The following is a 12,170-nucleotide window of genomic DNA, read 5'->3' on the forward strand; positions in this document are numbered from 1 at the left end:
AAATAACATATTTGTAAATTTTGTAAAAGCCTATTTCATGATAATGTGTGTAGACATGTTTCTTAAATAGAAAGCCTTCTCAATCTATAGTTTTCAACTGACTGAATAAAAATATCTAATGTTATAAAAGACACCCTTGGGTGGGTAATGATCTCAGCAGCTACATTGACAGTTTCTCATGTTTTAATTCACCTTCACAAATCCATGGCATCATTTTTTGGCTAAAGTAATGTCAGTCAGTGACATTTGCGGCAAGTATCAAAAGGACCCCCCATGGCAGCCATTTTTATTTGATTCTTAAGATCCAAAGGCTGCTGAAAGAACAATTGAATAAAGTTGAGGATTGGAGAAGCTTGATTTTCTTGTTCTCTGTGAAATGAAACTGTGGTCTTTTTCTTCCTCTTCCCCTTGAAAGCAAAAGTCTGCTAGGGGGTTGTAGCTGTGTCAAAGCCGCTGGGATGCCACTGCTGATCACTTTAATTACTACGACTAAGGAGGATAAAATTAAAAGTAGCACCATTGAAGCAGTAGAAGAAAGCTTGCCTAGATGTCGGTGAACTGTGAAATATAAAAATTGCATACCAGTACGTTTTTATGGAAAGGAAACAAGGAATTACATTACTTATTCTTGAAGAGTTTGTCCTTAAATTGTCAAGTTTTACTAGTGCGTCTATCTATGGCAGATTGTAGACCATTTTAGAACGATAAGGAAAATAGTATCTTGAAGACATGCTGTGAAAATATTTTTTCAGTTTATGTCCAAAGTGGTTAGTTATGATCCATCTTCTATATTTGAATATTTAAATCCGTTGTGTTGAAATACAAGCTTTTTGTACCATAACAGGACTTTAGCCTTATTCTGAAGATGTTAGGTAAGAGGAAAGTGGAGCTTAAATGTACCACATTCAGTACTTTTCTGAAGGCTTATAATTTAAGGTCAAGAATGTAAGTTTTAAGTGAATATAAATAAGTTAATTTCTCTTTACTGCTACTGTTTTCAGTAGCACAAAGGAGCATTTAACCTTATTTGTATAGCCCAAAAATAAGTAAAAAACTGTTGTTGTTTTTTAATCACAACAGCAATAGGGCTTGAGACAAATTTTCTGAACACCAATAATGTAATAGACAGGACCAACCCTTTGAAATCAGACAGACACTGATTTTAATTCTTACTGTGCCATTTACAAGATGTATGACCTTGGGCAGTATATTTAAGTGCAATTCCATTTCTGTGAAACCGGAGTGACATTGGTTACCTCAGAGTGGTGAATGGTAAATGAGACAACACCTGTGAACACACTGCACAGACACACAGCCAGTATTTACTCAAAAATACAGCTTCCCTCTAAAGAGTGCGTCCATCTTACAAAAGCTCGAATGTCCTATATAAATCAGTCTAACTCTCTTAATAATACTGTACAGAAAAAGGTAAATGCCATCAGACCCATTCTTAAAAAAATAGGAAACTGCTTCAATTTATTTAAGTTTATTTAGGCAGATAAATGAAAGATAAGTTTCCTATGTATTGAATTTTCAAATGTAATTTTTAATGACAGCAGTCTTCTAAGGTACTTACATTGCATCCCATTGAAAAGATTCCTTTATTTTTTTCAGCAGATTTGGTAAACAGATGACTTATTTACAGCTATGAGTCACTGTCTTCCTTTGAATGCAGAAAGGTGAAAACAGATAACACATTTCTGTATTTGAATAGTTTTAGGCAAACCATCATTGTCAGAAATACTCAAATCTACAAACATACAAAAATAACAAAATAATCATCATCCTTACTCTCTGATCATTTTATTCCTTTGACATAAACAATATGTTTCTTTTAAGTAAAAGATACAAAGATTTGGTACTATCTGTTCTTTAAATAATAATGTAAAAACTGACTTTTAATGAAGTTTATATGTAAAAATTAAGATGAAATAGTTTTATATATAAGGAATCTGGAAATTAGTAATACTATCAGTTAAATTGGTTGCATAATCAATTGCTGTAATTACAAGGTTTTCCTTGTGACCTTAACAATTAACTTCTATTTTCTCAGTTGGCTCTTTGTCTTAAGAGAACTTAATGGGTGAGAAAACAAACAGCACCGATATGCCATCCCACTGGAGAGCTCTAGGCCCAAGCAAAATTGTCTCTGTGGTGTTAGGACATTAGTAGAAAAGTAAATCAAGGCAATCTGATAGGGAACTAGAATTCTGTCAATCAGGCTCAAGATTTTGTGCTGTGTCCATAAACTTTGTTTACTGTAGGGTTTTATGAGTTGTAACCTGCCCTTGCAGTGTGTTAATGAGACTAAATCTTGCTACTTGAGAATTGAATTACAGCACACCTCTGGGCTAATGGTTATAAACAGAAAGTCCCATTAGGGCTGCATTCTGATTTGTTCATTTGCATTTTTTTCTATTGTATGGAGAACAATGACAGGTAAATAGTCACAAACAAACAATTTACATGGAAATTGATAAAGTGTCCCTAATTAGTATTTAGAGTTGGTTTTATTAATGATTGTCTGCTTTAAATTGCACTCTTGGTAAGATCTCAGAAACATTTGCAGATGGGAGTATTACTGGGGGAGGAGGAGAAAATGGTAGGTGATAAGAAAAAGCTAGGTTCTCATTTCATATTCAGAAAGGTAGAATCATTTATTTCATTTTTATGCAGTTAAGATGACCCAAGACCACTTCATCTTAGTCTGAATCACCAAATTCCAACTCTGCAAGAAGTTATTACTCATGCGGTGAAATTCACTGAAACCTAGTTGCCTGAGGCATATCAAATAATGGTTTTTATTAGTGCTCTTAACTTCTCTTAAATTTGAAAGATGAAAGTTTAGTAAAAAGCTCAATTTTCCTCAGTTGGTCATGTAATTTGGTACTTTTGGGGATCAAATAGTTCGGAGGTTAAGACCAGGGCCCTGTAGTCAAACAGACCAGGATTGGACTCTGAGCTCTAACATCAGTTCTAGCTGTGAGATCTTGGAACTCTAAAACTAAATATTCTCATTGGTACAAATTGGGTTGTAAAAATTAAATGAGATCATCATACATATAAAGCACTTAGCACATAAAAGCTCAAGAAATATGAATCAGTTCAGTTCAGTTCAGTCGCTCAGTCATGTCCGACTCTTGGTGACCCCATGAACGGCAGCACGCCAGGCCTCCCTGTCCATCACCAACTCCCGGAGTCCACCCAAACCCATGTCCATCGAGTCGGTGATGCCATCCAACCATCTCATCCTCTGTCATCCCCTTTTCCTCCTGCCCTGAATCTTTCCCAGCATCAGGGTCTTTTCCAGTGAGTCAGCTCTTTTCATCAGGTGGCCAAAGTGCTGGAGTTTCGTCTTCAACATCAGGCCCTCTAATGAACACCCAGGACTGATCTCCTTTAGGATGGACTGGTTGGATCTCCTCACAGTCCAAGGGACTCTCAAGAGTCTTCTCCAACACTACAGTTCAAAAGCATCAATTCTTCAGCACTCAGCTTTCTTTATAGTCCAACTCTCACATCCATTCATGACCACTGGAAAAACCATAGCCTTGACTAGACGGACCTTTGTTGGCAAAGTAATGTCTCTGCTTTTTAATATGCTGTCTAGATTGATCATTGGAGAAGGCAATGGCACCCCACTCCAGTACTCTTGCCTGGAAAATCCCATGGACGGAGGAGCCTGGTAGGCTGCAGTCCATGGGGTCACTAAGAGTCGGACATGACTGAGCAACTTCACTTTCACTTTTCTCTTTCATGCATTAGAGAAGGAAATGGCAATCCACTCCAGTGTCCTTGCCTGGAGAATCCCAGGGATGACGGAGCCTGGTGGGCTGCCATCTCTGGGGTCGCACAGAGTCGGACACGACTAAAGCGACTTAGCATAGCATAGCATAGGTTGATCATAACTTTTATTCCAAAGAGTAAACTTCTTTTAATTTCATGGCTGTAGTCACCATCTGCAGTGATTTTGGAGCCCAGAAAAATAAAGTCAGCCACTGTTTCCACTGTTTCCCCATCTATTTGCCATGAAATGATGTAGTTTTCTGAATGTTGAGCTTTAAGCCGACACCAAAATCACCATTATCAAGCCTGCCTTTCCTTTTTATTTTCTAAGTTTAGAAATACTAATAATAAACTGAGGATTTTTGTGTATTATTATTATTGCATCTTCAGTTTCACTCTACCCAGTGTATACTACTCCTCTAACTACAAATAAGTCTGCCTCTCTAAATATTAAGAAAATTACTTTCTCTTGAATGTTAGCTCTCTAGTCTTTTGCCCCTACCACAACCATCCAACCCAGAAACCTGTCATCTCATTTCTTTCTTCCTTTCCCCCAAGACTTTTAAAAAATAACTTTTATTACAAATGTAGTGTGGTTATATTATAGAAAGTTAGACAATGAAGAGAAATTGAAGAAAACGTAAATATCACATTTCCATACCCTGATAGCTCCACCATGACAACTTTGTAAATAACCTTCTAGGTCTGCATATATATTTTGCCAAAAAGACAAAATTAAGTTATTAATATATAAACTATTTTTGCAGTTGTTGTATTTTCTCTCGTTTAACACTATGATTATATTCAGATTTCTTTAATTTATTCAGCAGTGTCCTTTATAGCTGGTTTATCCAACTGGTATCTAACCCAGGCCTATACATTGCATCTGGTCAGGTCCCTCTTATTGGTGGGGATGGTGATTGGTTAGTTGGCTTTTGTTGTGTGTTTGTTTTTATAACTCTCTCTCATTAAAATGACCAGGTCAGTTAGCCTGAATATCCTACTTCCTAGGTTTGTTTGTTTGCTTCCTTGCTCTGTCATTTACCATGTTTCTCTATCTCCTGTGTTTAAGATAAACTGGAGATTATATCTAAAGGCTTAGTAGATTCACTTTAGACATAGTGCTTGCTTCATGTGCTTCACATCAAAAAACATGTTACATATGGTTGACTCAACATTAGAGATGCTAAGATTGACCATTAGAGTAGTGGTTTCTAATCCCTGATCTAGTTCTGATCTCTCGATTTAAAATACGATTTTCCTCTTACAACCAGGAAATAATCTATATGGTATTACTTAATTAACCACATGATCTAATTATTAATGTGTAAAACAATCCCAAACATAATGGTCTAAATTACTTTTATTCTCACTAATTCTGTGGGTCAGGATTTCAGATAGGGTACAGTGTGTGTGCTTTGTCTCTGTTCCACATTGAAGTCTCAGTTGGGGTGACTTGAGCAGTTGGAAGTGACCCAAAGTGGCTAAAGGCTGATATTCTGAAGAAGCCTTTATTCACATGTCTGATACGTGAGCTCAGAAGACTCAAGACTGAACTTGGGAGTTGGGGGAGTGAAAAAAAAAAAAAGACTGAACTTGGCTGGGAATGTGAACTAGTGCACCTGCATATGGCTTGGGATTCTCACAATATGACAGTTGGGTTCCCAGAACATATAAAATGCAAGAATTTCAAGAGAACTGGGCAAAAGGGTATAGCCTTTTCTGACCCAGCCTTGGAAGTCACCTTCAACACTTCTATTTTCTGTTGATTATATACAAGTCACTTACACTAGCCCATACTCAAGGGGAAGGGAATTAAATATGTCATCTCTTGATAAGGAAATAGCAAAGTCACACTGCAAAAAGTTTATAGGATGAGAAATACTGTCATGGCCATCTTTGGAAAGTATGTAATATAAATATCCAGTTTCCCATCAAACATTTTCTTAAGAGCTTTAATAATAGTTCATAAGCCTTGCTAGAATCAATCATTCTTTTATGAGTGGCAAAGTTTAATTTTTTTTTTAATTTTACTTTTTAAGAAATTGTTAATATAGCTGGAATCATTTTATAAAGTAGAGTTTTCTGTCATCATTAACTGGGCTATTTATTAGTTGCCCTAAACTTCAGTTCCCACTGGAAAGACACGATAAGTGCTTGATTTTTTTCTCCAATTACTAGTTTTGGGGAATTCTCTTTTTAAAATTTATTTATTTATTTATTTATTTGGTTATGCCATATTTCAGTTGCAGCACACTAGATGTTCAGTCTTCGTTGCAGCACTTGGGATCTTTAGTTGCAGCATGTGAACTCTTAGTTGTGGTATGTGGGATCCACTTCCCCAACCAAGGATCAAACCTGGGCCTCCTGCTTTGGGACCACAGAGTCCCAACTGCTGGACAAACAGGAAGTCTCAGGGAGTTCTATTAAAAGCATCCGCAGATGAGTTTATATATCCTTCTAAGAACTTTTTGAATGTCGTAATAAATTGATGAATTTTCACTGATTCATTGTGTGATTTCATTGCTTATTCAATTCATTGCAGTCATTGCATGTTTGTTTGATACTGAGTTGTTTCACTTTGCCCACTGGGAGCTTCAAGCTTGTGCTGCATTCTATACCCGCATTAATTTTGACAGCTCTCAGTTCTAGCCGTCTCAAAATTTGTGAACAGTTGCCTGGGCTTGAACTGCATCAGTCTAGTGCCTACCCCTCTCTCTAATGCTATTACCTACCAAGTTTGATTGCCCTTTTTAAACGTTCAGACTCATTAACCTCTAACATTTACTGCAGTCGATTATTCCCTTTTTCATGAAAGCCTCTTCGTCTTTGATTCTCAGGATGTATCAGTGTTACAGTTCTCATCCCCTTCCTTCTCTGTCTCCTTTTCCTATTTTTACCTAAATGTAAATGTTTTCCGTGATTTAGTTAGTAGGTTTTATTTTTCTCTACAGTACTTCTTCAGGTGATCTTGTGTATTCCTGTCACTTCGGCCGTTAGCTCTGTAGTCATAGTTTGACTTCACTCCTAGCATCATTTTCACTTCCCAACTACTTACATCTTGACTCAAGTGTCCAACCAGCCTCTCAAATCTAGTCCATCTTACCCCAGACTTCCAGCCTTTTCCTCTTATAATTCATCTTGGTTTTTCTATTTTTAATGCCACATTTCTAGTTACCCAAGTTTAAAACTTCTGAGTCAGCTTTTTTTCTTCCCTCTACCTCTAATCAGTTACCAAGAATTGGTACAGGTACCAGTTCTAGCTCTGATATGTTTCTTACACTTGTCTCCTTCCATTCCCATTGCCACTATCCCAGTTCTGAATCTCATTATAGTTTCCTTGTCCTATTTATAAGAGCCTCCTAAGTACTCTTTCCAGTCCCTCTCTGCCAACCTATTTTATACATTGTTGTTAACTGTACACTTCTGGTTAATCATTCCCCTTGGGGGGAAAAAAGTTACACAACAAAAGTAAACTTCTTTCTTCTGAACTCTTCTGTGCATTTTAATCACATCTCCTTATTGTGGCTGTTTTATCTTGCCCTCTGTATTATAAGCTTTGCTAGTATAAATTATAAATTTTCATGCCTGAAATTTCTATAGCAAGTACCAAGCACCAGGGTGTGTACTAAGGACCAAAGATACAAAGATAAGTCAAATCTAGCTCCTGCCTTTGAGTGGCTCAGTTCTGCTGAGAAGGAGGCATTTGTGCAGAGTTTTAACTTGATATGTAGTGTTTTAAAAAGTAATCACATGCACTACACACATACACACACACACACACACACTTTTGTAGCCACAGAGAAGAAGGAGAACTTCTTTCCACCAGCAAGGAGGACAGAAGAGTAGTCAGAGAAATTTAGTGGATTTAAAATGAATCTTGAAGAATGAGTAGGAGTTAAATAGATGAGAGAACTTTCCAGGAAGATGAAATGATATATTCATTTCAAATCCATGGATGCATGAAACTGCATGATACAAACAATTCGTATAAATAGATGTGAGGTTTTATAGAGATTGGAAGAGGTTAAGAGAAGGTAACCACAGATATGTTGGGGCCAGATTATTTCAGGCTTTGTTTTGTCATAATAATAATGCCTTATATCATATACTTTCCAGTTTACAAAGCAGTTTCACATTGATTATTTGCAATTCATAATAACCTGTTTTTAGGGAGGCAAAATCTAATTTATTTAACTCTCTGTCATTTTTAGTTATTTCAAATACCAAAACCCACGCTAGATTTTACTTTTTCTTTTCAGTGTGTGTCTGGGGGGAGAGTAGAAATGGGGATAGTAGTACATCAGTACCTAATTCTGATTTTAAAACTATCAGCAATAACTGAGGAACTAATGTGCTATCCTATACCTGCCATAGCCCCCTAAAAATACCGTTTTCTATATTTGATCAACATGATGTAGCAGCATTTTCTACTATCAAAAATTTCCTTTAGCCAGTGCTGTATGCCTTTACTAGAAACATGCAAGTTAAATTTTAATCTTAAGAAAAAAAAGTATTAATTGAAATTCTGTTTTCAATATTGCGACTTTTTTCCTAAAAGCTCGGTCATTTTATTAATAGTTGATCCTGCTACTTTACTTTGGTAATTATATTGCCAAACATTCTTTAAAGGCTACTTTGAATTTTTAACAGACATTTTAATACAATAATTTGTAAATGTTTTTAAAAATCTGATTCTTGGATGTCTTTTAAAAATGGTGTGACATCCAACTGATATAGAGCATCCTATTTATAATGTGGGCCAAGCACCATGCTGTAAACCAGTTACTATCATGATGATCAGATTGAAAATGAAATTGCATTTCTGTCAATTACTGAGTTGGCAACTGTTCAATATATCTTAGCAGCAAGATGAAGAGCGACGTCGGCAGCTGAGAGAGAGAGCTCGTCAGCTAATAGCAGAAGCTCGATCTGGAGTGAAGATGTCAGAACTTCCCAGCTATGGTGAAATGGCTGCAGAAAAGTTGAAAGAAAGGTCAAAGGCATCTGGAGGTGAGTTGAAGAATCTTGTATCATATTCTACAGACAACCCAGAAATCCGTGATGGACCTTTCGGGACATTTTATTCTTACTTCAAAATGTTGTGCATCAAATACATAAAGTTTCTAACCTATTCATAGTAAATCAGAAGATGACTATTGCCATTTTTCAAAATCAACTCTTTGACTTAATTTTTAACAACTCAGGAAGTACTTTGATTATGATTAAGTATGATTAGTACTCGAGAAACACCAAGAATATGATTTAGGAGAAAACTCTGACAGTCCTTAGTTTGTGATTCCCCATGATGCCTCATTAATTGTATTAGAATGAGTAAAATGCGATCAAGTCCTCAGCATCTGGATCACAAGACTTGTTAGTCGAGAGCTTTGGCTTGAGAGATTTTCACTTTGAGCCAGATCTTTGGAAAATAGCTTTAACAATGTTTCCAGCACTATATCCTGACATGTAAGAATTTTTAATAAGTCCCATATGCATTTCTCTTAGTCTTCTTATTTGAAGAGGGTCTTTTTCAATATCTGTAGAAATTTTTCTAAGCTTGATGTTGAAACAAGGACTACATATACATATAATTAAAGGGAATTTTAATTTTACCTATCAGTGCCCAATTTCAGCACTTTTAACTTGAAACTTTTTACATTTTTATTTTAGTAGTATACTCAAGAGGGCTTTTTTATTTCAAAGATACGTGACCTATTTATCTTCCAGAACATGCCAGGTACTTGTTCTGAGTTAATCTTAAATGTTAAGATCATTCTGGAGAGTAGGCAAGTGAGGACTCGAATAAAACCTTAGAGAACTGAAACAAAGGAAACTATTTCTAGGTCAATAAGTTTCTTCATAGTAAACGGAAACTTACTGCTGTTATTTCTAATTGATCCCTTATATTAAAATCTTACTGTTGTAGAGTGTTCCAACAAATGCCTATAGCATGTTACCTCCCATCCCCATATATTTGAAAGCTGCTTTCCCAAATAGCTATGTTTCTGTCCATCTGGTGTTCTCAGAATGTTTGTTTCTTAGTTAAGTCTTTCATCTTACCTTTTCAACTCCTATCATTCAGAATTTTTATTACAGTTTCTATATGGAGAAGGGAATGGCAACCCACTCCAGTATTCTTGCCTGGAGAATCCCATGGACAGAGGAACCTTGCAGGTTACATACAGTCCATGGGGTCGCAAGAGTCGGACACAACTGAGTGACTTTCAGTACTTCAGTAACCGCTCACAGCTACATTTATATAATGCTATTATAATTTGCTTTCATTTATTATTAGTAACAAGATGTTTCTTTGATATCATAGAAATTCCAGATACTCTAAGTAAACCTTAGATGTCTCTGCTTCCTTGTATCTCAGAATGATTAAAAAAAAAAAAGCCTCATATTCTTGACCCTCCAGATAGACTGTCCTAAAATTATTGATACTATCTCCATGTGACATTGTAAACCCATAGAAGAGTAAACATAAAATAGAGAGGCATCCACTGTCTCTTAATTTTTTTTTTATCCTAACAGGCAGCTGATAACAATGCTAAATGAGTTGTGAACTCTAGGAAGACTAAGGATTAAAATTTTCTGATTAAGGGTATGGTGTGAGTTAGCTATGTAATTGGTCTTATCTTTATAATCCAATCCCAGTTGAGGCTAAGCCAGAACTAGACTAGGTAGAGAGACTTAATCAGTGTTACAACCCCCAAAATGGGTAGCTTCCCAGCTTGGTAACTAGGGAAAGTGAAGACCTGACTTTGGCATCATTCAACAGTCCACAAAGTGAATAAAGAATAAGTGAGGATTGGATCTCTGAAACTAACAAAAAAGTACAGACTAGAAAAGGAAAAGCCAGATTAAATGAAGATGGGACAGAGTTCATCGGATGACTTATGAGAACCTGCTGAAGAGTCAAGACTCTTCCCTAAGATGACCAAGGTGATCAGGCCCATTTCTCTCATAGACCATACCATACCTTGGATGTTGGAAGTGGCCACATATCAGATGGTAGTCTGTTAATCAGACCTAAAGTTGACCTTCAAGTGGTGCAGGCCTATTTCTTGACCTCAGTGGTGGATTTTGGCCTGTCTTCATAAAGGTGTATGGATCTGACTAGGTCTGCTCCGGCATCAAAGCCTAAGCTGAAGCTTTCAAGGCCAGAATGGAATAGACCTTTAGTTCAAGGGAAAGGGTAAGATTCCTTCCTAGAATTCAACCATTCATACATACACATTTATCTATTTAGTGGTTCCAGCTGTTGTGTTGGGCCAGGATTTGGCAGAAAGGGCCCTAGGAAGGGCCAGAGTAAATTTTTACAGGCTTGCAGGCCATACGTTCTCTCTCTTAACTGCTTGGCTCTGCCCTTGTAGATTTGAACAATATGTAAATTAATGGGCATGCCTGTTATTTACTCTGAAAACGTGGTAGGCTGAATTTTGCCCCCCGTGCTATAGTTTGCTGGCATTTACATAGCCAATTAGATATTCACTTGATTTCACAAGAGTCTAATTCCTAAATGAAAATGACCCTTTGGGGTTGATAAGTCAGGAAACACAATTAACAAATTAGCGTCCACTCTTCCACTGTCTAATGGGAATTACCAAATCTGAATAAGGAATGGTGCAAAATGAGAGAGGGATCAGCCTAGATGATGGACTAGAGAGGGAAATTTTTTGGAAGCAGTGGTCCAGAGTGACAAAGAAGAGGGAGTAGTCAAGAGCTGAAATAATAAGGTGAAAGCACAACCTAGGGGATGTGTTGAACTTGGTACTCAGACTCATTGCCTGAACCTATTTGAAATGCTTGCTTTTCTCCATTCTCAGCAGCCAGCCTCAGTGAGGAAAGGAAACTTGCTAAGTTTGAGGTGAGGTGTCATGAGCCTTAGGTGTTCACAGAAAATATTTGTAAGTTATTTTAGGTCTCTGAAGCCAGGTATCCAAGCATCCCACTTGCATCCTATTTCAACCAGAAATAGCCTGATTCTTATGAAATAACAGAACCCGTCCAAGGAGCTACAGCCTCAGTTCAGTTCAGTTGCTCAGTTGTGTCCAACTCTTTGCAACCCCATGAATCGCAGCACGCCAGGCCTCCCTGTCCATCACCAACTCCTGGAGTTTACCCAAACTCATGTCCATAGAGTTGGTGATGCCATCCAGCCATCTCATCTTCTGTTGTCCCCTTCTTCTGCCTCCAATCCCTCCCAGTATCAGGGTCTCTTCCAGTGAGTCAACTCTTCACATGAGGTAGCCAAAGTATTGGAGTTTCAGCTTCAGCATTTGTCCTTCCAATGAACACCCAGGACTGATCACCTTTAGGATGGACTGCTTGGATCTCCTTGCAGTCCAAGGGACTCTCAAGAGTCTTCTCCAACACCA

The 12,170-nt window shown here is 37.2% G+C and overlaps 1 protein-coding gene across 16 annotated transcripts in view; it reads left to right on the top strand.

Moving 5' to 3' along the window:
* EHBP1 (EH domain binding protein 1) overlaps positions 1 to 12,170 on the top strand; it is a 570,368-nt gene that overhangs the window by 500,491 nt on the left and 57,707 nt on the right. For all 16 annotated transcript variants that reach the window (XM_010863286.1, XM_010863288.1, XM_010863290.1 and 13 more), the window contains one exon: positions 8,652 to 8,799. In XM_010863286.1, coding sequence (XP_010861588.1) covers positions 8,652 to 8,799 — 148 coding nt within the window. The remainder of the gene's footprint in view (positions 1 to 8,651; positions 8,800 to 12,170) is intronic.

This window comes from Bison bison, unplaced genomic scaffold (genome assembly GCF_000754665.1).
Source record: "Bison bison bison isolate TAMUID 2011002044 unplaced genomic scaffold, Bison_UMD1.0 scf7180017864489, whole genome shotgun sequence".
Lineage (NCBI taxonomy): Eukaryota > Metazoa > Chordata > Mammalia > Artiodactyla > Bovidae > Bison > Bison bison.